The sequence below is a fragment of the Podarcis cretensis genome (assembly GCF_951804945.1).
Source record: "Podarcis cretensis genome assembly, chromosome: 4".
NCBI lineage: Eukaryota > Metazoa > Chordata > Lepidosauria > Squamata > Lacertidae > Podarcis > Podarcis cretensis.
In genome coordinates this window covers 66756136-66783124 of record NC_137173.1, presented here as the reverse complement: position 1 = coordinate 66783124, position 26989 = coordinate 66756136, and the positions used below count along the sequence as shown (strand labels likewise).

Genomic DNA, 26989 nt, shown 5'->3' with positions numbered 1-26989 from the left:
AACAAACAAACAGGATAAGGTGTTTCACCTCATGTCACCACCAACAGAAGGAAGCATATATTTAATATTGCATACTTCCTTCTGGTAGCGATGGTCGAAGGGGAGAAAGACTCTCCTTGGCAGCGGCAGTCGTGACAACAACAAGAAGCAAATGAAGGCCTTCTTGGGCTGCCTGCTCACTTCTGGACTACCTACTCTGAATCACTTGCTCAGCTGGACCACCTGTTCACTCAGACCCCGGACTTCCTTTGCCGTCTTGTGCATGCCTTTTAGTGAGCGGGCACACAGGTAGCAATGACAGCAATAACAACGCCTGCCTGAACTTCCAGTTGGCCCACTTATTTGCCTACTCTGCTGGCTTGCTCACTTGCACTTCCCACTGTTGTCATGCTGCAATTCTCTTGGCCGCCTAGTGGTGGCCACACAAACTTGCAGCATGATGACTTTTTTCTTACAAAAATATTATATAGAAAGCAATGTACATGTGGAAGCTTACCATTGACATATTGTTTTTGTTCAGTTCTTGACAAAAAATAAAACTGTAAATAGTGCCCTGAAACTTTACAACCTTTAGTGGAATATTTTACCTATGTCCAAACTGCATTTTATAGCATTTTGTGGTTGACTACGTAGCTACTGTGTGATTTTTAAAGAGCTACACTACACTACACTACACTACACTGGCGTGGCCAGATGATCTGGTGCTAAATTCCACTGCCCTAGAACTGCCACAGTGCCTCTGCAGCACAAGAGTGTTACACAGAACCCCTTTTCAGTTCACTGTGTGACGTGATGATGTCATTAGCCTTCCTGCACCATCTGAAGTGCTGTCAAATTGCTGCAACCTAATGCTGGCAAGGAAGTATAGCAAGCTCTTTCGCGCTTAGTTCTAACAGCAAGTGGACATGACTATTCAACTATGCTATGCTTGAACTGAAAAACATCATCCGGCCCTTGACATATATGTAATAATAATATAATAATAATTTATTATTTATACCCCGCCCATCTGGCTGGGCTTCCCCAGCCACTCTGGGCGGCTTCCAAAAAAATATTAAAATACTGTAATACATCAAACATGTAGAGGTTTCCTTTTCACATCTGTATTTCAGTTATTCACATTTAATTAAACACATCTGTAGATAAAGGATACTTTGAAACTAATTCTAATTTCATTTTAATTGTAAAAAATAGGGGCATTAACCCATCTTTTCCTTCCCTTCCACCACAATAGTCCTGGTCTGACTTCCTCCCTTTTCTATTCCTCCCTGACTGCACAAATGCTATTAATCTTTTTCAAAACAGAGAGTGCATTTAGTATGACCTTAATAAGGTGATTGGGATGCGGGTGGCGCTGTGGGTAAAACCTCAGTGCCTAGGACTTGCTGATCGTATGGTTGGCAGTTCGAATCCCCGTGGCGGGGTGAGCTCCCGTCTTTCGGTCCCAGCTCCTGCCCACCTAGCAGTTCGAAAGCACCCCTAAGTGCAAGTAGATAAATAGGTACCGCTTTATAGCGGGAAGGTAAACGGCGTTTCCGTGTGCTGCTCAGGTGCCGGTTCGCCAGAGCAGCTTCGTCACACTGGCCATGTGACCCGGAAGTGTCTTCGGACAGTGCTGGCTCCCGGCCTCTTAAGTGAGATGAGCACACAACCCTAGAGTCAGACACGACTGGCCCGTACGGGCAGGGGTACCTTTACCTTCTAAACAAGGTGATTATCTTTGTGTTTTTCCTAATGTGTGTGATTATTTCAAGAGGCCAATCTGTATTTAAGCTATCTATGCTATTGTGTGTTGTCCCAGGTATTTTAGGCAGCATATACCACAAACAGTGTTTTGATGACCTTTATAAATGTGCCTTCCTAATGTATGGAAATTATTTTTATACAGTTTCCTGCAGTTAACCATCCACAGTCTTTGGAAAGGAGATATTTAGGAATCTTAAGTGGTGTTTTACTTGACCTTATGAAGGTAGGAATATTGTTATTCTATGTATTATTGTTTCTATATTCCACAGCTGTTCTGATGTTAGTAGTAAATCTGTGTGATGCTGATTTCTTTTTCAAATCAGCTTCAAATATTTGAAACGGTACCAGGGATACTTCAGGGGAATTATGCCTTTTGCTGAGTATTACTCTGTTTTTAAAAAATAGAAAATTGTATTTTTCATTCATTATTTTTGTCTGTGAAAGCAGTGTAATTCTACTATTTACCACAATGTAGACCTCTTTTCAGGGGATACAAAAAACTGAATTTAGTCCACATTAATATAAATAATGTGTTAACACGTTAGCAATAGAGATAATGGTGTTTATTTCAGTAAGTGCCTTCTCCAGCTTATTAAAATAAATGAATAACCAGAGGAACAAAATGGTTTTGTGAAACTTAAGTTTTTTAGGAGCCAAATAGAAAATAAAATCTATTTCCTACCTTCTGCAGCAACCCAACTGCTTGTTATCAGGCCCAAATGTTATAGGTTCCAGTGGCTACTGAGCCCCAGGGTTATTCATGCTGAATACATCTACATCAGTTTGTAGTGTGAGTTTGTAGCGTGAGTTTTTCACAATACGTATAGTACTTAGAGTCAGTGTTTTAAGATAGAGGAAAAATAGGCAAATAGTTTAAAATAGTTTTCAGTTGCACAAAATATTTCTTAGAAATTGCAGTGTTTAAATATTACAGTGGTGCCCCGCAAGACGAATGCCTCGCAAGACAAAAAACCCGCTAGACGAAAGGGTTTTCCGTTTTGGAGGTGCTTCACAAGACGAATTTTCCTATGGGCTTGCTTCGCAAGATGAAAATGTCTTGCGAGTTTTTCCGACTTTTTCCCCCTCCCCCCCCCCCTTTTTCTAAGCCGCTTATCCGCTAAGCCGCTAATAGCGCTAATCCGCTAAGCCGCTAATGGGCTTGCTTCGCAAGACAAAAAAACCGCTAGACGAAGAGACTCGTGGAACGGATTCTTTTCGTCTTGCGAGGCACCACTGTAATTGGCCGAATACTTTTTGCTTCCAAATGGTATACAATTCAATTTTATTACTTAAACCCAAATTTCTGTTCAAAAGAACTTACTGAAACTGGATCCAGCTGACAGATACTTAACAGAGCAGTGTCTGAACCACCCAGCGTTTCAAACTCAGAGGCTCTTGGATCGTTCACCTTCACGGTCAACTAAAAGAAAACCTTACCATGGAGATAGTAACACCTTATCCAACAGGTAAGTGCAAACCATCTCTTGCCACCGGGATATTGGGATATTGATGCCCTAGCAATTCACATGTCCACTGGACTTAATGGAAACTGTTGCCTATTAACTGGGCACAGTGACTCATGTGAAGAGTACCTTCTGTGTTGATGACAGTTGCTGTGCCATTTGTGTTTTTGAGCCTCCTACACCTGAGTCATATCAGGAGTGAACAAAGTACTCTTCATTGCTTCTTTGTTCATTTTGATTCTGTGCATCTTTTACTTTTAAAAACTTGATCTTGTGGGTTCTCCTTTAATTGTTCTAACTTACTAGGCACTTGGAACAAACAAGTTAGCCATCTCAGTGCCAACAGTCTCCAGTCCATCCTGTATGTAAGCAAATCTTAAACACCAAGTTTACTGAAGCAACTGGTGTTTAAAGGTAGAAATTAACATTTGTTTTCTCTGTGTTTTATAATATAGAACTCAAGCTAGCAAAAGTACTGCTGTACAGTCTCATCACAGATCAAACAGCAAAGATATACAGAATATAGGAGTTGGATTGCAGAGAGAAGAAGTTCTTCCATCAAATGAAAGCTTTCTAAATGGAAATATGCCTGTTGCTTCACATAGCCCAATGCTTTCAAAAAAGCCAACTAACGCTCCTGGATCTGGAAGCAAGGATCTAGCTAATAACAACATCCCACACCTCCTCAGTCCAAAAGAAGCAAAAACAAAAACTGAGTTTGATTTTAATTCGGATCCCAAAGCATCTGATGGTCCAGGTACAAAATACTTGAAGTCAAATTCCAGATCTCAGCACAACCGTCACTCATTTATGGAGAGTTCTCAGAGCAAAACTGGCACGCTGCAACCAGGCGAAAGGCATAGCCGTCACAGTTACATTGATACTATTCCTCAGTCTTCAAAGAGTCCCTCATATCGAACAAAGTCAAAAAGTCATGGGGCTCTGACAGATTCCAAATCTGTGGGTAATCTTTCTGAGGCCAGGGTTCAAGTTGCAGAACCAAACAACAGTCGGTATTTTCCATCCAGCTGCTTGGACTTGAACTCTCCTACCACACCAACACCTCCACGCCATGCTGACAACAGGACTTTGCTGAGTCCTTCTGCAAGAAATAACAGAAGTGACGGTACGCTTGAATCGCGAAGACCATCTACAAGACATTCCAAAACTATGGAGGAGCTGAAATTGCCAGATCACATGGATGGAAGCCATTCACACTCTTTATCTGCTCCCCATGAATCTTTTTCTTACGGTTTAGGTTATACAAGTCCCTTTTCTTCACAGCAGCGCCCTCATAGACATTCTATGTATGTGAGCCGGGACAGAGTGAGGACCAAGGGCTCAGAGGGTGGCTTAAGCGTAGGGCAAGGGATGGCAGCCAGAGCAAACAGCCTGCAACTATTATCTCCACAGGTGCAGCATAAGTCACTCACAAGATCTGTTGGCTCCTCCCGTGAAGACTGTACAGAAGATACCAGTAGGGTTAGTTTGAATTTTGACTGTTGGAGAGACTCCTCTTCCCCATTTTGTATGTCTGTCATGAGTGAGCATATAACTAAATTGTTAAATGTAGGAATTACTTCTACCCCACCCTGGGAGCGCCCACTTTGATATCCATTTAGAACTTTTACTTTATTATAAAAATAGGTGAAACCTGTTGTGTGAACATAAATGCTTGAAATTATTTATTACATTTATACCCCAGCCTTCTTCCAAGGAGCTCAAGGTGATGTGCATTGTTCTCTGTAGCCTTCACAATCCTGAATGTTGCATGTGTCATAAGGCTATTACTTTGTGTTACCCAGATTTTTGAATACATTTTTTTAAGAATAGTTTTGAACAGTAGTTGACCTTGGGATAAGTACAGGCAGATTTTAGATAGGAGAAATTTAAAGAAATTATGGGTATTTCTTCACCTTTCCTTCGAAAAGCAAACAACTAGGCTACACCTAGCATAGGTTAAAACAGCCCGTGAAAACTTTGCCATATGTCAGGCATGGGGAAACTATGGCCCAACAAGGGTCCTAATTTGGCCTACAAGGCTGTTTTTCAGGTGTGGTCACAACTCCAAAGGAACAGTCGGGAAAGTTAGTGCACTCATTGTACATCTGCAAGCAAGGCTTGCATTTCAGCAGCCTTTAATTTTTTTGCTGTATACAAACTGACTGGGAAGAGCTCCACTTGAATTCAAGCCAGGGATGCAAAAGATCTTCCAAGCTGTGCCTGCAAAGGAAAAAATTAAATAATTGGGTGTGCTCTTGATTCTTTCCATTGAAGTTTAGTCACTTGATGTCATGGTGACATCAGGCGACTGACAGGTCAAAGTGGCCAATGGGGTAGGGGAGCTGAGGATTCTACTTACTGGCCAGGTTCCGTTCCTCACTCCTGCCATTGGCACTTGTACTTAAAGAAAGGATAGAACTTCCACAGGTTTTTAAAAATGAGAGACAAACAGCAGGGAAGAGCACTTGGAAACAGGATCACTAGCTGATACCTTGGTATTATCTAGCAGGGATGCTCTTACATAGTCATTGGTCTGGGAGTTGCAATATGCTGGAGAGGTAGCACGAAGAGGAGAAAACAGGAAGTAAGGTGAAGCGAAGGAGTCTAGATGATGGGAGCAGTGGGGGGTTTTCTAATGTTTTGGAAAAATTGGTCTAGCTAGAGGAAACACTCCAAAAATAAAATCTTAAATCTGTAATTTTATGCAGTAAGCAGGCATAGCCAAACTCGGCCCTCCAGATGTTTTGGGACTACAACTCCCATCATCCCTACCTAACAGGACCAGTGGTCAGGGATGATGGGAGTTGTAGTCCCAAAAACATCTGGAGGGCCAAGTTTGCCTATGCCTGGGTAATACCATTTGCTTTAGCCATGTACCTTGTGATAGTTTTTGAGTGGGGGGGGGACTTCGAAGGTGTCTGAATTACATAGGGCACACTAATTGTGTCAGTTTTTATGTGCTGCGGTTTTCAGGACACATTTCTAGGCAAAACGGCACAGGTTGCAACTACAAACCATTCAGAGGGGTGCTGTATTGACTTAAGATCCTTCAACTTGGTTAATTAGACCAGTCTTTGTATGTTTAAGAAACACATTTACTTCAGTGGGTAGAAACTGTGGGTTAGGAGTGCAAACAGTATCAGACTCCTGGAATTTTAAGTAGTTTTTCAAAATATGTACAGTTCTATGCAATTGCACTTTTAACTCGTAAACACAGCCAGTAAATGTGAATTGGCTTCAGTATTCAGGTGTTCCCATAAATAATACTAGAACTATAAACAGGCATTGTTGTGAATACAGGCAACGACTGTTTTAGGCACGTCTAATTAACTGTGCACGCGGGCATCACATTGACCCCCAAAATGGCTGGAAAAGTGGGCGGAATGGGCTTACACATGCTCTGCTGATGTGCCCAGGGACCAGGAACAGAGCCCCTGTACAGAACGGTTGTTGCCTGTAGAGAATATATGATGGTCACTGTAGCAAACTGTATGGCAGTTGTCATTGTCATCTATTTTTCAACTTTTATCCAGCCTTTTCTCCCACTTATTTGTGGAGGTGTTAATATTTGTTCTAGTTCAGGCTGTTTTTAAGACAATATGGGGGCATATTTTAGATACGGTATTCCTCTGTTACTGAGCCTCCAGGATGGGGTGGATTTAGTAATAAGTAATTGTGTTTTTCTTTCATTGTTGGTCACCGGACTGTCCAGATTTGATTTCAGTTGCAAGAGCTCTAGGGTGGGTGCTGTGCCCTTTTTAATTCATGAAAAAATAAAATTTAGTCACTTTACAGTTCTTAACATGCGGCTTTGGAACAAATATCATTTAACATAATCCTTTCGTTTATTGTGTGGAGGCAAGTTTCATTTTAACAAATACTCATAATGTAGAATGAGGTTATGGGCAGATTTCTTCTTGTCCTGTTACATACCAATGGAGAACAGAGCTCTTTGGCTTAACAAATTGATTGTTCTTTTATTTAGGGTGGAGCATATCATGATCAGCACACAGATGATGGAGCATCCACAAAAGAAAATAGACTTCTATATAATGATCCTGTACCTAGGAGAGTTGGTAGCTTTTACAGAGGTATTTTTATCTCATGGAATTTAATCAATATTTCTTCTATTGTTCAGATAAAAGATACTACCTACTTAACTTGAGAACTGATTTCACTCTTTCCCCAGGCAGACAAACTCAGGACAGGTGGGAGAAGCCTTCTGTCCTTTTAAAGCTAGGCAATACTTAAAGATGAAAGTCCTTTTGTTTTAGTAGAGGTTCCTTCCCTTCTTCTACAACTTTTGCTTCTATTTGTGGGTAGATATGCAAGGTTTGGCTCCACCTTTAGACTTGTGTTCAGTTAAGTAGTCTTACAGACCGAACCTAAGTGTGTTTACTCAGAAGTAAGTACTATTGTGTTCAGGTTGCATACTCATAACATGTGCATAGGACTGCAACCTTGGTTATAGCTTTTTGTGTTGCACCCCTTTGAGAGTGTAGCTTAGAAATAATACAACAGAGGTTTTTTGTATTAACTTACTGGTGACATTCAGAAATACCAACATATCTTGGTTTGCTGTTACACGCAGTTTTTCACATTTAGATAAAATTGCAAACTGTGGCTTGCAGCAAATTAGAAATGGAAACGGCTAACTTCTGCTTTCATGTGTGAAGGAGGGAAGAGTATTTTTGATTACAACAGCTCCTATGAATTGGGCCTTAGTCTAGGCTCTGGACAGATGAACTTCTTTTCAGACATGACTGCAGCTACAAAAAATAATTGGTGTGATTCATCCACATTTTTGAATGATGAAATCCCATTGTCTTTAGAGGGAAAGGTCAGCCTGTCCCATTGAAATTAGTGGTATTTTAAAATACCAAACTTTCTATTCCTTCCAAATATATACTTAAATTTGAAAAATTTTACTAATGGAATATATGTATATGTGTGCAGTGTTTATGAAATGGAATGGCTTTAAGCTAAAATTTAAAGTAGCCCTCTGAATTCTCTCTGGTTTTCCATCTCAGTATTTAGTTTACGCCTGCTTGTAACCTATTGAATATATTTGGGTCCTGTTCTTTTGGTATTGGATACAAGGGGTGCACCCTATCTCTCCTTTTTCTCTGTCACTTGTATATGCATCATTGCTAGGTCAAGATATTGTACGACTTCAGCTTATCCAGATTTTTTTAAATTACTCTAAATATAGACATATGAGCAGCTCTGACAGGTTATGTTTGGATATAAATAATTTGACCATTCAGACTCATAGGTAGTATTTGTCCAAAACCATAAATGTTGGTTTATAATTACAGAAAGGAGCCTATGTAAGCCTAACACATGCATGCTGTTTCTTCTCCAGTGTGGCTGCAAGGAGGAGACTGGAAGGTTTCACTTCCATTTTAAGTTAACCACAGTTTACCCATTATGCAGTTAATCTTAGTTATGGTTTATTGAAGCAAGCTAGCTTGGAGGAACACAATGACTTTCTTCAAAAACTGTTGCTACCCTTTGATACTGAGGGGCTTTATTCTCCCTATCCTGTGTCAGTATTGTTATACTTTCTAAGAGAGTGATATTAAATGTTGAATATCAAGACTGAAGTGCCTAAGTAATATAGGCCTGGAAATTACAGGCATGTCCATCTTAACTTTTCTAAATTGCCAACAATGACACACAGCACGGACACACATTAATAATCATCCAGGAATTGACACTGTGCAAGAACCTGAAGATTCTTATTAGAGTTAAAATAGTGTAATTAAGGGACTGGTTAGACAAACGAATCTACTAAATTATTGGGATATTGGAGAAAATGGTTTTAATTTCTTCAACTTGAGAAGTTTAGTTTGCTTTTTGTGGCAATATAGCAATGTCATCAACATCATAATTTATTAGTTACGTTTCTCACAAAAGTGACTCAAAAAGATTTACAGTGCCTTCAGATTTAGTCTAGAAGCCTGTAGTCCTTTGGAACCACATTCTCTCTTGTATTATGCTGAGTATTTGAATAGAATACTTTGTCCAACTGTTGGTGCTTAACATTATTACAGATAAATTGCTGTCAGTTGCCCATGTAAGAACCAATGCTCTACAGTAGAAGGTGATTCTGAATTCAGTCAGAGGCCTCAGATCTTGTTGATTCAACAGAAAATTCTGCCCGTTCACACTGGCCTCCTAACCTGTCTGCTCAAATGCGAGCTTTGTGCATATGTGTTGGAGCATCCCTACATGAAGTGAAATGTTGTAGTAATTTTTCTTTATCCTTTTTCTTCGGTTCTGCTCCATCTTTATGTGCACTTTCTACAAAGTCACATTTTATTGGTTCACTGAGATTCTTTGGTGGCAAAGAGGTTGATACTTAACAAACTTGAAATCCCTCTGTTCTTTTTGTTGAGCAGTGGGCAGAGGGAGGTCAATGTGTAAGGACAAACTTACTTTATGGAAGAAAAGTCACATACAAATTTTATTTGGCAGAAGTATGGATTTGTTTCAGTACTAAAGCTCAAGTACTTCCATTAGTTTTTGATTTACCTACCTTTCAACTCTTTTTGTCTTTTGTTTCCTACCTTCTTTCTCTTCTCTCTACTGATGTGTCCTCCCTGTCCTCTTTGTAAGTTTCTCATTGTCTCTTGCATTGTTGTTTTGCTTGAATTGTATTTATTTGTTAAAGTTAAAGGAATAAATATCACCAACTTTTAAAAATGTAGCTTCAGGGTTGTAAAAATACACAAATCCATAAATGGCATTTATGTGCTGATATATAACGCAGGTGGCGCTGTGGGTTAAAGCCTCAGCGCCTAGGGCTTGCCGATCGAAAGGTCGGCGGTTCGAATCCCTGCGGCGGGGTGCGCTCCCGCTGCTCGGTCCCAGCGCCTGCCAACCTAGCAGTTCGAAAGCACCTCCGGGTGCAAGTAGATAAATAGGGACCGCTTACCAGCGGGAAGGTAAACGGCGTTTCCGTGTGCGGCTCTGGCTCTGGCTCTGGCTCTGGCTCTGGCCAGAGCAGTGATGTCACGCTGGCCACGTGACCCGGAAGTGTCTCCGGACAGCGCTGGCCCCTGGCCTCTTAAGTGAGATGGGCGCACAACCCCAGAGTCTGTCAAGACTGGCCCGTATGGGCAGGGGTACCTTTACCTTTACCTTTATATTAGTTCTATGTTTTGTTCATACTCATACTCATTTAAATGCAATCTATGTTGCTTATGCATGCTTATACGTTTATTGTTATTAAGCCCTTCGTGTTTGTTACTAGTTTTATTTCATAGCTGAGATGCTTCTTTCAGAAGTAAACTTATCTTGAAAGTTTTCAGCCGCATTTCCTAAAGAGGTTTCGACTACTTTGAGGCTGCTATCTCCCAATTTGCTATCCAACTTGCAGGAGCAAATTGGATAAGCTGGTTATGTTTTCCACATGCTAAAACCTAGTGTCTATTCATTCATTTCTCAATGCTGATAGGCTGTTATGCTTCGTAAACAATTAGCATGGTAAATAGAGACGAAAGCTAGTGAGATTCAGATGACAATGGATATATGGCAGCTTTGTATTTTTATTTTTTCCCCCAATTACAGTCCCATCTCCACGCCCAGAGGGAACATTCCTAGATAATAGTGCCTCAAACAGAATACCTTCGCTGCCAGCAGAAAGTAGTAGTGTAACAAGCCACTCAAAGAGACAAACTGCTTTTGATCCCTGGTAAGTTGGTGTGTTTAAGGGATGTTTTAAAAACAGAACAGGTGATGGAAAGGGTGTTCACTTAACAATTTCTATTTTCTTGAACCTTTTATTGCTGCGCATTTCATTGGTATTCCTATATTCTTAACATGTTTGAAGTCAGACTCATGGTGAATTATTTAATTTCCAAAACGTAAGGTTTAAATCTTTTAAGTGAAAAGTTCAAGTGTTTTTCTTAATGTATTAGACCTCTAGGCAAAGTACTGTTGATATAATCAGTCAACACAAAAAAATTATTGGTAGCACATGTAGATTACACGAAACCCCTGGACAGTGGTCTGAGCTAATGTCGTCAGCCTATACATGTCCCTAGAGTTCCTTAGCAAATGCACTTGGAACACCTGCCAGAACTCATTGTAGGTTTGGGTAAGTCTTACTTCTCACCTGTGGCCCCCAAAATTTGCTTTCCTTTTTGCACTGCTGATTTTCTATCATGAAAATCTAGATCAGAATTCAGGTGCAGCCCTATATGTTTTAGGACGTTTGAGGCCTGAGGAGATTCTTCATACCCATTCCTGTGAAAATGATGACTCCATAAGATAATCCAATGTAAAAACTTTTTTTTTTTTTTTTTGCTAAAGTTGGCTTTCTGTTTGTTTGTTTTCCCCCTCTGTGTTAAGGAAAAGTCCTGAAAATGCTCATTCTGAGCAACTAAAGGAAAAAGAAAAGCAAGGGTTTTTCAGGGCGATAAAGAAGAAGAAAAAGAAATCTCAGTCGGTAAGTAATTTCAGTTTCCTATTTTTAAAAAGTTTGTTTTTATGTCATAGTTTTATCAAGCATCAGTTTTCCTTTTCAGATGTTTACGATTATCTGCATATAAACATTTTAGGCTGAAATCTGTAGAGCTACTTAGTAATACATAATCGGTTTATGCTGACCAGCAGAATTTCTCACGTTAGAGAGTTGACTCCAAGATGATCAGAAGTTGCTTTTGAAGCTTATAATATCAAAAGCAATTTACTATGTGGGCAAGGGAAGTAGAGTGCTGTAATTCAAGAAAAATACCTAAAGCCACCCCCGCTTGGGCTCAGGAAACTAGTTTCACAGTTGTCAGCTATATAATTATTCATATCTGGAAACAAAAGTATCTGAAGGATTACTTCCGTGGAAATATTTTCTTTTGAAGTTTATAGTATGGCAAGACCAAACACAGAATGCTAACAAGCTGAGTCTTCATCCAGACAAGGCAGAAGTACTGCTGGTCAATAGACAAACTGATCCATGAGTAGAAGTACAAAGTATTCTGGATGGGCTTGCACTCGCTCTGAATAACCAGTTTCATAGCTTGGGAGATGCTTCTATTATGCTCTCTGTTCTGGCTGGTTGGTGTGGGGAGGAGGGGAATGATTGGTCTTATCATACCCACATGCATAACCTTCAATCTCATTCATTATCAATACACCATAGTAGGATCCCAGATCATGATGACATGCTGAACAGATTAAAATGCATTTGATAAAAACAGTAAATACCAGTTAGTGCAGTATTGTTCAAACAATAAATTCTTTCAGCAGATATAATGAAGGTAGCTTAAAAGGGGGGTTTCTGCATTTTAAAAAATGTTGTATTTAGCATTGTATGGGTCTGATTTTTAGAGATCTCCAATCAATTTACAAAGAAAGGCATTTATGCAAACAGTTGGGCAATAAAATAGCTAAACTAGAATTGGAATGAGGCAGGCTAGACACAGAAAATAATTTATTGCATAAATTTTACAGGGTAATGTATTAGGAATTAACTAATTAAAAAGCATATTATTGTCTGAGAATGGGTGCGTCTACATGCATGCATATGCTGTTTTAATATCAAATAATGAGTGCAGTGAAAGCATATGGTTAGAATTCATATTCTCTGGTAAATGGTATTTAATTTACATAGAAATAAGTGGCATTAATGTTTATAGTATTGTAACACCTGCAACAATATAGCTGATATCTGAAATGATTATTGTATTTAGCATGCTGAATTCTCATTTGGAAACACAACTTTGAACATAGTTTGGTTGAAATTCCATTGGATTTCTTTTTTCTAACTGTTACTGTATACCAATTTAAATCTGGATAAAATGGATAACATGTTTAATACGGCTTCATAATTGCCATGTTTTGGGTGAGCATGCTACAAGTCACACTCATGTGAATGAGCATTATCTGGTCTTGTGATATCTGCATTCTCACATTTAACCCCTTTTCGTTAAACTCTGTAGTCTCATGCCCATTTCCCCCATTTTCTGCCAACCCATCTTTGTTCTTGTGAGCAAGTATTATTGCATGGATACAAACCCATAATGTAGTGCAGTTAGACAAAATTAAAGCTGGGAAATGTTTCCTTGGAAATTGCTGGTGTGGGCTAAAAATGAGTTGAAAGGAGAATTTAGCTTCTGTTGCATGTATCTAACATAATGGAAATATCTAAAGTTAGATATTGGCAAAACTTTACCTATTGTTGCAGTAAAGGATCATAATCTGCTAAGACATTGTGACTCAACCCAAGATATTGGTCTGTGAGGCAGTTTAGATCAAAGCTTCTGTTCACCATGGCTAGATCAGTGTGCAAAGCTGTCATATGGCACAGAAATGAGAAAATAAGCAATATGGTGTGCATAGGATCTGGGGCTTTTTGTGTGCCAATCTGTAAAATTTTGGCCATTATGGAGCCAGCTACAAATCAGTGTGCCCGATTATTGTGATGAATCATTGTACAGTAATAAGGACCACATAGCTGTACGTAGAAACTGGTGTAAATCAACAGCTATAGGACGTCAGCATAATTGCCGCAACTGCTTCATATTCAGCGGTGAAAATATTTTGTGCTAGCTTTATTTGCCTATTTCAAGCTAGCACAATGCTTTGCCACAAGAACATTTATCACTGGGTTTTTTTCTGAAACAGAGGCAAAGAGAGTGGCTTAGTTGTTAAAATATGTTGGAATAGCACTAGGGAGAACTCAGGTTAAATATCCAGTCTTACCTACTTCACAGGATAACTCTGAGTACAAAATTAGGGAGAGAGCATGTTGGACACTGTGAGAAGAGGGAATTATAGTATGGAATATATATTTGCAGAAAAAATAAAAGAATAACAAAACAACAACAATCACCTCTATTGCAGTCACTTTGGATTCCTCCCTACTGCTATGAAAAGAAGATTTCAGGATGCTAAGTAGCAGAGCTATTTTTTCTGAGCAGTTTTATTTGAAACTGCTGGCCTGTGATTAAGAATTGGCACATAACAGTGTAGTGCACCTAAGTTTATCATAGCCTGCAGATAATTTATTTCTCCCATACAATTCCTTCTGAAATTCATATGTCAGCTACAAGGCATATGCAGAGCACAACTCCTATACATATGTACTTCAGATTAAATTCACTGTGTTCAGTGAGGTTTATAGCTTAGGAATTAGGATTGCAGCCTTGGACATGCATTTTCATTGAAGGATGTTTTTCTCTTATTGTTTGATAATTAGTTTAGTTAATAAAATGAAACTAGCTATAACTTTAGTTAAGTGCATACTAGGAGTCAGTTGCTACTTTGCATGCAAGTAAACCCTTTTCTAATTTCTCTTACCACTTGCTGCATCTGGATATAATGATCTTAAACAATAATGATATAAAACCCTACATTGTGTAAGTAAACTGATAAACATTTTATGCACCTTACTACATGCAAAATCAGCTATCATGATTCTGCTAAGAGTTCATATGCTAAATTCCAAAGCCTGGTTAAATCAATTCATTCTGAACTTATTAAATACATGCATTCTTGACAGACACATTCTTGAAATGTGTTAAGTGGGCAGGTGTGTTTCTTCCATAGACATTTTTTTATTCAGCAGAGCAATTAATCTTATCTTGCCACAATAATATAACAGCAGATTTGGCATAAGAAATGGCTAACTTATTAAAGTGTTCATATATGTGCAGATAAGAGACATGGGTAGCTCTCCTGAATTATACTGTTATTTATGCAATTAGTCTTTTATCTTATATTGCAGACAGAATCCACCAAGGCGGAGAATCCAAGCATCAAGAAATCACTCTTTCCTCTTTTTAGTACAAAGAATCACTTAAAGCATAGCTCTTCTTTGAAAAAGATTCCTGTAGTCACTCTACCTATGGTATTGACTTTTAAAAATGGTAGCACTAAATTAAAACAAACAAACAAATACTTCAGTAAATTTATTTTACTGACCACAACAGCATGTATTTTTCCCATGGGATCACAAGCCTCTTCATGCAAGCTAAGCATCTTGAGCCAGTTCCACAAATTCAAAGTTTTCAAAACTTCCAAGAAGTGTGGCATGGTTATATTTTGAAAAATTAGGAATAGATGTTTGTAGCAAACCATTAAATGCAACATCATCTGAAATCAGTCACATGGTACTAATGTTCAAATTATCCTTTCTTTATATTATTTAGTTGAGTCATTTCTTTGCCATTTCTTTCATTCGGCTTAAGTAAAAAGAATTTTCCTTTGAAAAACAAAACAACCTCTTATTAACTTGATTTGCCACAGAACTCTATATTGGTCTGTTTTTAATAGCTTTAATTTCCTTAGGTTTTGTGGTAATTAGCTGCCTTGTTGTTTTGATTGGCAGAATAAAGGCTAAGCTCCCTACATTTAATGTCTTAACAAAATTTTAATCCTAAGATTTAGTTGCTGAGAAAACACTATCTAACCAATAATTTCTCGTCCCTCCCCAATAATTCTATGAATACTCAAACCATCCCGGTGATGAGTTCAGCCATCATTTACCCTTGCAACTAGTGTAGCATTACTTAGCAACCTGTGTGATTAGAAACTTCATTTTACTTTGGTGGGGAATAAATTGTTTCCTTGCACAAATAATGCACAACTAACAGGCTGATAACTCTCAATTCATATATTGATCTTTTTTCTTTAGAAGAAAGAAAACATGTTTGTTTTTTGTTTTTTGTGGAGGTGGCTCATGATCTTAAGAGCAGTATGGAATGCTATGGAAATGAGGATGAAACACAACAATGCACTTATTTAACTGCTCTTTCTCTCTTACAGTGATTTCACTAACAGCATGTGAATGCCTTAAAGGTGGAGGTTGTAACAAATCTGCATGGCATCTACAAATGTGATTATTAGTATGGACATATTAAAGGGGCATTGCAATAACAGGCTTCACCTGCATTGCTTTGATCTGGGAAGCTGGGAGAAGGGAAGCAGTTTGGAACATCTACTCCTTAGGAATTGATCATCCCCCAAAATCTTTCTGTGTTGCAGATGCCTGGGAGTGATAGTCAGGATCTTTTGGCATTACAGAAAGCTATGCACTCATCTAATCACCCTGGCAGCAGGCAGAAGGATTGGCATTCTGATAAGATGACAGAAATCCAAAGTCATGTAAGTGAAAGTGTTGCTTCATTCCAGTTTAAGGTCAGGGGAATAGTAGGTAGGTCTGCTAAGTTGCAACCCAAAGTACCAGTATATACCTTTATATCATAGGAACATATGAAGCTTATATTGCATTCAGGTCATTGGTCCATCCACTGAGTACAGTGCATGCTGACTGAATCCATTGCTTCTCTAACCCACTTTTCTCTGAGTTTTTAGTCCAGCCCTACTCTCTTTCAAGCAAGTCTCTAGGTATGCCAAACAGCAGGATGGAGCGGATGAAAGAACCAGAGAAATGCTGAAGGGAGAAGATAAAGCTGCGTTGTGTTTTGATGTCACTGTCTTTCCTTCTTCCCTCCAGAATCAACCTAGAATAGTTACTGTTGCCAGTCTCACAACCCAGAGGACCATTTTTGCTTTAATTCCACTGTAACCAGCAATGTGTTGGACAGGGGGCAGTATTTCGTTGTTGTTGTAATTAGAAACTGTATACAGTTGTACCTTGGATCCCGAACACCTTGGGAGCTGAACGTTTTTGCTCCTGAACACTGCAAACCCAGAAGTGAGTGTTCCGGTTTGCAAACGTTCTTTGGAACCCGAACGTCCAACATGGCTTCTGATTGGCTGCAGGAGCTTCCTGCAGCCAATCAGAAGCCACGCCTTGGTTTCCAAATGTTTTGGAAGTCGAACGGACTTCTGGAGTGGATTCCGTTCAACTTCTGAGGTACTACTATATGTTATTTTACATTATTGGCAAATACCCCGAGGCAGAATAGAATACATTCTGTGATCAGAATTAAATACATTGGGGGGGAAATCTATAGCAAGTCAGCAGTGTAAGAAAGATAACACTTTCAAACCTCGAAACAGGCCTGGTTAAAGAACTGAATTTTCAGGAGACATTTGAAACATGCAACTGATGGTGCTTCCCAAATCATTTTTGGGGGAGTATCCCAGAGGGTTGGTGCTGCAGATGAAATGGCCTTTTCTGAGAGGTTTCCAGATTGCAGTATGCTGGCCGCAGTATGGCCAGCAGGGTCTCCTCTTAGGTTTGATCAATAAAGGTTGATTTGGCCTATGGTAGAGGCAATCAGTACTTGGCCATAGCTGCTCAACAGCAGCTAAGTGAGTTGCTGGCCACATGTTCATACTAGAGAAAGGTGTAAGGTAGCAGCTGAGGCGGAGACAGGACACATGATCACGTGAATGATCAGCATTTCCTTGTGCAGGGTGCTGACATTAGCAGGCTTCATGGAAAGCCTGCCTGGACTGCCATATCATGGTTACCTCTACTCCTTTTGCTGCTACTCAGCAGTAGTGGACAGGTACTGTCTCCACCCCTGTTCTTTACTGATGACATTGGCAGCTTCAAAGGAGAAATAGTTCCCCAAGGTTCTGACTCGGCTTCTTTAATAACTACTCCATTTGCCAATTAGTGGCATACTTTTTTGGATGATTTGATGTCCTTTACATTCCGCGGTAAAATATAAGAATAGCCCTAAACTTCTGCTTCACTTCACTTCTGAAGCATAGGTGAATTATTTGCCAGATCCTATAACTGCTAGTGAGCTATTGGCCACATTCACATGTCACTCTAAACCATGGTGTGCAATGTGCACGATCCACACTGAGTGCTCCCCCTTTCTTCCTCCTACATGGCCAGTAAGATTCAATCAGATCCTTTCACTTCTGCTTTAGTTAGCCAGTTTGTCATGTGATCCAAGCCTGGAATTGTGGTTAACACTAGCTGTGGTTAGTTTCAACAAGCCAGCTTCAGAAACCGTGCTTTAAATTTGCCTTGTTTGAAATGAACCGTATTTCCTGTTTGCCACATTGTGTTACACCAGCAACAAAAGTTTCCAAACTTCTTATCTCAGACTCATGGCCAGGAGGAGTCAAAAATCTCATAAGGATAGATAGGAGTACAGGAGAGGTTTCAGTTTCAAATGTGAGGTGATGAACTCTCAAAACACACATGAACTCCCTTCAGCTAGATAAATTGATTTGCCATCTGCATTCCATCCTGTCCAGCAATGCTAAAATGACCTCAGGAGAGGAGGCTAAAGCACACCCCCTTAACACATATAGAGAACTGGAGGTACTGGGAAGCCATAGCTTCTGAGAAGTGCAAAGCATGGCTGTTATGGTATTATCCCATATGTTGTACTAGATTGAAGTACATAATTTAAAAGTGTCTTGTGGAAATTAGTCATTCAAGACAGATGGATGTTCAGGGATCTTACATTGGAAATATCTTGAGTCTTAGCAGCTGTTTTTAAAAGCTTCATTATTTATAAACTTATTTCAACTGTTATTTGGGTATTTTTTAATTAATTGAATAAAATCTCTATGTAGCTGTTGCATCTATTAGAAGGCAGCTAAAACTAACAATAATAAAGTGGTACTTTGGTTTTCAAACGTAATCGGTTCTGGAAGACTGTTCGGCTTCCGAAACATTCAAAAACCGAGGCGCAAAGGGCAGTCTGCAATTGCAGTGGAGAAAATTGAAAAAAATGCAACGGAAGCCGTTCGACTTCTAAGACGCGTTTGAAAACGGAAGCATTTACTTCTGGGTTTCCAGCATTCAAAAACCAAAATGTTCGGCTTCCGAGAGATACCACTGTATAAGAAATCATCAATCCTGGTGGAAGAGTGAAGAATAATGTTTATCATTTATATCAAAATTTGAGCACAGAATCTTCAAGTAGAGAAATGTTCATTCTGCACGCAGATGCTGAAAATGCAATAGTGTTTAAAGCTATAGAATATTATAAAAACATACTGGGGCACTGTATTTCTAGACTATACTTTCTTGAGTGAAAAGCGGAAAGTGGATGGAAAAAGAAATATATTGTAAATAATATACTTACAGCTCAAAGCATTATTGAACAAAGGCTGTTTTCGGTGTTTATAAGCAGAAAAGGGAGTACAAATAAATAAAAATAACAAGGCCCATGAAGTTTTCTTCTTTTTCTTTAGAGCCAGCCTTTAAAATCCCTCCGCAAGTTGTTGCACCTTTCTTCATCCTCAAACCATTCAATTCCTTCTGAACCTCGATTCCAGCCCTTACCAAGTCAGCCAACTAAAACATCTTTTTCTGAAGTTCGAATTCATCCCATAAGTCAAGTTTCCTCCAGTAGCAGCAGCAACCTACGGCAGGAGTCCCAGTCAAAAGGCAGAACCACACTCCAGATCCCGGGCCAGATGGAACCCAGTTGGCATGTTTCCCCAGTGAACAGGAGTGCCAACGATGGGACTTCATACTCTGATCAGATGCCTTCTAAGAGTGGGCAAAATGGCCATACTTACAACCGAACAAATAGATCCCGAATGCCAAACTTGAATGATTTGAAAGAGACAGCTTTGTAATAATACTCCAGGAAATGCTATTGCAGGGATTTTATCAGGGGGCATGGCAGTGCTGGTGATCGTGGTGGTAACTGAATTCTCAGCTTTATAAAAGGTGTGCAATATTGAATACGTGGAACTACTGTTTGGTACCACACCAATAGGGATCTTGCAGTGAAATTATTAATTGCCATTCATCTAATCTCATGACAAAAGAATGTGCACTTCAGGGAGAATGAACTTTTTGCCCTTTTCTCTCATTTTACATTCCAGCTTAGTGCACTCCTCCGTCTGTATAGGCACTTTGGAGAGTTGAAAGAAATGTCTTTAGACCTGTGCCCTTATGAAAAAAAAATTTGCTGCCTAGATTTAATTTTTTTAAAAAGAAACTGTGGGGTTTATGTGAAACACTTGTATCCCTAATAAGGGTTTAAAGTTAAGTTGTATGTTTTTATTTGTTTTTTAAACTTCCATATTTGATAGGGTTTGTAATATTTATTTATGATCTACTATTGTATTGTTATAATCATATCTTATGTTCCAATGTATAGTTATTTTGAGCTGTTTGAAACATTGTGATGCAGTGCAACAGCTACAGTAGTTTCTATAAAAACTAACATACATAGATTGCATCAGGAGTATTTTATTATATACATAAATTATATATATGAATATATATATATATACACAGATATATATAAATGGTAAATAACTGTCTTTTTAAAAATATACTCATTTAAAAGAAAAGTATTGTTATGACACTATCTGCCATATTTTTATACATTTGTGATATAAAGTGCAGTATTATACTTCTAATAAAAGGGAACTGAATGTGGATTGAAGTGTGAACTGTAAGAAGTTTTGCCCAGCTAGTACTAGATGCAGTGTCGTTGCTGACAAACAAAATACAATAGTAATTCTCAGACTTTGCTCTTAGCTTGTTTCTGCAGGTAATGGCTTATCAAAAATGGAAACCCTTAAAGTCAATTGAAAAGTGATATATTTCCCCCTAAATGTGTGCTTAGCTTTTCCCATTATTCTTAATTGAAGATGGGCATCTGCATTATCGTGGTAGAATCCCACCTTGTTACAGTTGTCCATGCAGAAAAACTAACCTCTAACAAGTTAACGCAGATCCTCTTCTGTTCAATATGTGAGGTGAAGACCAAAGAGCCACAGCAGGAGTTGCAAGTGGCAAGCCAAAGTTGGCATGACTTAGCACTGTAAATCATGGTGAAAGGTTTTAGGCCTCTATGTATTCTTTGCACTTTGCTTGAAATTGTACCGACCAGAAAGTAAAATATTGTATTTAAATGTAAGAGAGGATGTGGCACTTCTATTTTGTTTCTAAGATTTAATAAAAACTGTGACATAATATTTGAATATGGAAAGCAACACTTTTTCTGCTAAGTTTGATTTCCCCCTATATCACTTATAAGAATATCTATGTGGACATTAAAGCTTCACTCTCTTCAGAGTGCTGGATGTTTTCTAATTTCCTATAGAATATTATTTTTAAAAAATCAAGTGGACTTATAGCAGAGTGTATGTAGAGTCTAATATTCCGTTTGCTCACAATTACTATAACTCAGGAAAAAAGATAATTGGAAAAATGTTGACCCATTATGGAGCTGGTATAAATGAAAAAAGAATGAGACAATAGTGTCAGAACAATACATGTTTTAAGTCTTAACTCCTCAGACTTACACAACTCTTGAAAGCATAGCTTAGTCAACTAGTTGTTTTTCTAGCTGTTTGCTGCTTTGTCCTCCAAAAGATTACCTGAAAAGCAGAAACTTGCTGGTTTACGCGGATATTTAGAAGTACAGGCGAATGGAAGAGATGTACTCTTAGCTTTGCAGTACATTAAAGGTATATGTGAATTTTTAAAAACAGCATCAGCAGACTTCATAGCAGGAACAAAATGTTTTTCATTGCAAAAACCAAAAACTTGAGTTGGAAGGATAGTATATGTGTCTGTTTCCTATTTAGAAAACAGGTATTAGAACAATACATGAAATAATGAGTGTGTTGTGGGGAATATGAGACCGTATGATGGAGTTTGTTTAGTAACTGGGTGTCAATTTGATTAATAGAGTATCTATCTTCTAACAGTCTCCTTCACCCACCAACTGCCAAATTGGCCTTACTATTTGTTTTGAGACTGCAGCTCTGAGCAGTACTGTCTGCGTTACACTAGTTGTAGCTGTTTAATTATTGCTATACCCCATTTTGATTACTAATACTTATTACACTGCAGGCAATTTGCACACACAATTTTTTGTAATGCTATTTCTGGCTCGTGTGTGGAAGCCCTCTGCCTTGAAAAGATTTAGCATCAAAGTTAAGTATATCAGAAAATCATTAATTGTATTGTTGCATTTAAAATTAGTATTGCCATTTTCAAGGATAAACCTGAAAGTATCTGTCTGACTTTCAGGAGAGAGTGAAGAAATAATATAATTTTCTCTTTGTTAAAATAAAAACTGTACATCATGCTTGAACACACACAGTTTCCAATCTGTTAATATAAAGAGTAAGTCTTATTTCAAAAGCCTTGCACTTAATTTGGTTTATGTAGCCAACTTGTAATATGTTAGACTTGTAAATATGCTAAGACATCCAAAAATCTTATTAGGCTAATGGAGATTTGCTAGCATCAGAAGAAGAGCAAAGCCTATTACACATTAAACTATTATTCAAGTGTGAGCTTTTCTCTTCGCTGAGATTAGAAAAGTAATTTGCCTGTACTCTCTGTAGCTTTACCAAGGATAGAGCAGCTAAACTTAGGTATGTGTTTTGCTCTCTGATGGTATTCCTAGTGTAAAATAATCAGTGTCATGTATACTACTGGAAGGCAGCATACATTTTCCTGTGGGATTGTAGGGATATTTTAAATAAAACCTTGATATATTTAACAATATCTGTGGAACAAATCTTTGATACTTTTGCAAAATTGTCCATTCAATAGCATTTCGTTTGAAAGTGCCCATATTCCAATAAAATGCATCAAAACCGGCCTAAACAGTTTATTGAAAGTATAATTTGGTTTCCAAATTGTAAACGTGCTGCTGAGATTTTTATTTTGGTAAACGTTGATGATAGTAAAAAGAGAAGCAAGTTAAATGTGGGGAACGAGCATATTTTAAAGTTTTTTTTAAAAAAAAATTGTAAGTTGTTTTTAAAATTTGAAAGATTACCGAGATTTATGACTGAGATCTAGCTTGTTTAGTGCAAGAGGTTTGAGAGCTGACATTACACAAGCATAAATGGACAAGCTTAACTGTGACCAACTATAATAATAATGGCAGTTGCGCTAGTTATCTTCAAGCATCAGGCACCCACTGGATTTGGCTGTTGCACATCGCTGCTAATGAGACTCCTACTAGCAGACTGGCTTGTCACGTGAGCAGGTTGTCACAATTGGATATCTCCCTTTTTAAAAAGAAAACAAAACAAAACACACTACTTTGAGCAACAGACAAGATCACTGGGGAAGGGCAATGGCAGTCACTCCTTGTTTCTTGGATTTGGCATACATTTATTACAAGCGTTTCAACCCAGTACTTTATAGCTTCAGCCCAAGATCAAGAGGTATGGTTTTCAGGTGTGTTTTTTTAAAAAAAGTGTTCTGTTTTTAAACTCCTATATCAGAAGGCTTCCCATATAAATCCCCAAATAGTATTGTGATCAGCCTCCCGCTCCTGATTCGTAACTATTTTTAAAAATATTTTTAAAAAATCATTTATGTCCTAGAAGAGAAGTATTGATACAGTCTTTAGTATTTCATTTGGCTTTTGTATAGAAAACAGTTATTAAAATGTTCTCTCTTCCATTCCGCCATCCCCCCACACCACAAAAGTATGAGTAATCCACAGTTTCCAGCTGCCTTAAATATATCCAACTTTTTATTTTTTACACTGTATGGTAGTTCAGCTAAAACTGAAGGCATTTGTAAAATAACCAACAGAGAAGAACCAGGAATCCAAATATTTTAAGGCTCCTTAAAATACCAAATTGAATTATGACCGAGAGCAAATGTGAAATTGGCAGAGAACAGGTATATCTGTGTCACAGTTCTATTTGAGTGTTGGACTAGTGTTTGTTAGTTTTGCTCTGAGGTAGAATAATAAAACTTAGTCAGACTTTTGCCTAAAACACTCTCAACTGAGAATGTGAATGTGTAGCCTGACTCTTGCATAACAGTAATGCTATGATAAGTTTTTGGGTATTTCTCTTCTGTGGTGGCGCAACTATTCAGGCATTAGATGGATATGCACAGGGAGTGTACAATGGTTCTGTCTTATAGTGCAGTTATTTGAGCTAGGCTTGGTATATGTTGCAAGGAAAGCATATTACAGTAGTCTTCAATAAACATTCAAACAATATTAAAGTATCTGTGAAATTAAGATATTATTTTAGAACAGCCTTCCTCAACCTGGTTCCCTTCAGATGTTTTAGAGTACACGTCTCATCATTCCTGATGATTGGCTTTGCTTTTCTGGAGCTGACGAGAATTGTAGGCCTCAACATCTAGAAGGCACCAGGTTGAGGAAATGTTCTAGAAGAAAAGGTGCCTTTCTGTATCCAAATTCATTTTCCTGTTATTTTTTATTATGCTAGCTGGCTTACACATAAGAATTAGTAGCAGATAAGGACAAAAGCCATTTTTCCTAGTATAATCTAGTATAATCCAGCTGCTGTTTAAGAACTTTAATACAGCACAGTTGCATCCAGACAAATTATCAAAACAAATTAATGTATCTTTATTTCCCAGTGAATTCTCTTCATTCAGCTACCGTAACAACAGTGTGAGAGCCTTTCCTCACATGTCCGCTTGTGTCTGCTCACACAAACTCACTTATCAATATTCTGCATTATAGAATAAAAGTACCATGAAAACAAAACTGACCAGTTTGTTAACAAAATCCTTAAATGAATTTTATATGTTAGCCGAACACAGTTCCATTTACTTTTAAGAGTAATGAATAAAAGTTGACATCACTCGCTTCAGCGTAGCGGTGTAGAAGATTTGCCCACTCCTATGAAGTTTACCATTAAATGAGCAGTGCTTCTGGAAAATGTCGATTAAGTTCATTCAGCCAAATAAAGGTGACCAAGCTCTCTTAAACAAGCTGCTGCAATACAGTACCATTGCTTCTTGTGGCTGTTCGTAGAGCATGTTTACTGAATGTATAGCTAAATAGTTGTACACAGTTGTTGTTTGCTAGGACATTGCTCAACACAGGACTTTTCAGTTACCTCTCTTGGTCAGTTAATAACAAATTATAATACGGTGTTTGCTTTACTTTTTTTTTTTTTAAAGAGTCCGGTCTTTGGGGGTTTTGGTCAGGAATGGGGAACCTGTGGCCCTCCAGATGTTGTTGAACTACAACTCCCATCAACCCTGGCCAAATTCCAGCATGACCAATGATCAGGAATTATGACAGTCTGGAGAGCCACAGGTTCCCCATACCTGTTTTTAGACAGTGCTTATATTAATTTTAAGCTGCTCAGTGCATGCCCATTGTTAAATTGCTTTAAAGTCTTCCTTTATTTCTTTATTGCCCTTTTGGTTTTGGTTTTCGCTCCGGGGGGGGGGGATATGAAAACATTTAATCTCCCATTCTGAAACGGTTGTTAGACCATTGTTAGATTTTGTCCAGGATGTTCATTTGCTCATTTATTTGCTAGATTATCCGAGACATGCATTTTTAACTCTCATCATATTCCAGCATAACCATTATCTTAAAATGTGCTTTAAAAAAAAACAACAAACCACAAAAATTTAGTCCACAGGACATAATGTGGAAAATACATTATGTGGGGGTTATTATTTTTGAAGAGTCGGTAAAATGCATGGTGGCTTAAGAAATGTATGGAGCATCACAATTTAATATTTGCAAATAGAATCACCTGAGATGTGTGCTAATTCTAAGATTGCAAAATATACATGCTGTAATGAATTCTAGTGGGAGGACTTAGAGTTCGTAAGTGGCGGGAAATCTACCCCCTTTAGATTCTTTTTCTCCAACCTCAGTGTTAGAAGAATTAAAGTGAAGGACATACTAATTCCATAGTAGTACATTTTGACCTATAAATTCAGGTTCTCTGGAGTGGGGGGGGGGGAATGCCAAATATAGATCTTCAGGGGGAAATAGCTTTGGCTTTTTAATATATTTAGAAATCCAGGACTGCTGAGATCTCCACTGTCAAAATATTGAATAAGAATTGTAGATGAAAAAATAGGGGAAAGGATGCCTCTTGGAGAAGTTAATAGCTTTGGGAAAGTCAAGGTAAACCCAAAAGATCTAATTAAAAAGGCAGATTTCTTGGCTTTTGAAGCATTGTAAGTAAAGAATACCCACTTTCCCTATCCCTTTTTTAGAAAATCTCAGATGTGCAAACTTAAAATCAACCTTGCTTTCTGTTATGAAAAAGACGTTATGTAAATCTTTGAATTAAAACTGATTTTGAAAATATGTTGGGTATTTGAAGATTTCATTCCAAGTTAATAAACCATCTGTAAAGTGTTTATAGAACTCTTTGTATCATGTTGTGCTTACACCGTATCAGATTGTTTTCAGGCATGTATTCCATTTTTAACTCCTGTATAATTTTTATTGTTTATGTAAATAGTATGAGAAAGAGAGAAAGAAATGATCCTATGTTTAATCTTTAATTATCAGCATGGGAATTATTCATTTTTACTGAGCACAATGTATTTTTGAATGGGCCTTCCAAAACATGTCTTTAATAAAAATGCAGGTTTTGCACTAGAAAACTGAGGTTGTCATCCCTCGTGTCCTCCAAAGCATTTCGTGCATCTGTAGTAAGTTTCCTTCAGCCTTTGCTGATCTTTTATTTATCCTTCTGTGCTTAGCTTTTTTTGAACCTCTAGCTCCTTGAATGTATTTGCCAAGAAATATTTTTGACTTGTCTGAAACATTTAAATGATACCAGTTTATGTACATTACTTTTGAGTTCAGATAGTACCTGTTTTATCTCAAATGGACAGTGACCTGCTTTTGGACATAGCCGTATAGCTGACATAATATGCTAGTGTTCCCTTTACATCTTCGTCCCATGGGGTCACTGAGCTACAGAGGTCACTAGAAGAAGAATCTGTCCCGGAAAAGAATATCATTTTTCTTTCTGCTTCATTCCAGAACAGCCCACAAGTGTTTCATCTACTTTATTACTATGATCTTATAATTTCCCCAAGCAGAAAAATTGCCAAGAGAACAGCAAGAAGTATACAGATACATGTCAGTGTCATAATACTAGTGTTCTTCTTAATTAAACTGACTTCTTTGGTTTACGTATGG

At 38.2% G+C, this 26989-nt stretch overlaps 1 protein-coding gene across 3 annotated transcripts in view; it reads left to right on the top strand.

The window, feature by feature from the left end:
* The window catches only part of CDKL5 (cyclin dependent kinase like 5), a 71459-nt gene extending 45014 nt beyond the window's left edge, over positions 1-26445 (top strand). Inside the window, exons 10-18 of one of the 3 annotated variants that reach the window (XM_079972556.1) lie at positions 1889-1969; positions 3061-3212; positions 3665-4691; positions 7198-7303; positions 10806-10911; positions 11571-11667; positions 14944-15066; positions 16203-16322; positions 19293-26445. In XM_079972556.1, coding sequence (XP_079828682.1) covers positions 1889-1969; positions 3061-3212; positions 3665-4691; positions 7198-7303; positions 10806-10911; positions 11571-11667; positions 14944-15066; positions 16203-16322; positions 19293-19682 — 2202 coding nt within the window. In that variant the 3' untranslated portion in view covers positions 19683-26445. Of the gene's footprint in view, positions 1-1888; positions 1970-3060; positions 3213-3664; positions 4692-7197; positions 7304-10787; positions 10912-11570; positions 11668-14943; positions 15067-16202; positions 16323-19292 lie in introns of all 3 variants that reach the window. The other 2 variants (XM_079972555.1, XM_079972557.1) reach the window with 2 other exon arrangements.
* Positions 26446-26989: the final 544 nt, after the last annotated feature.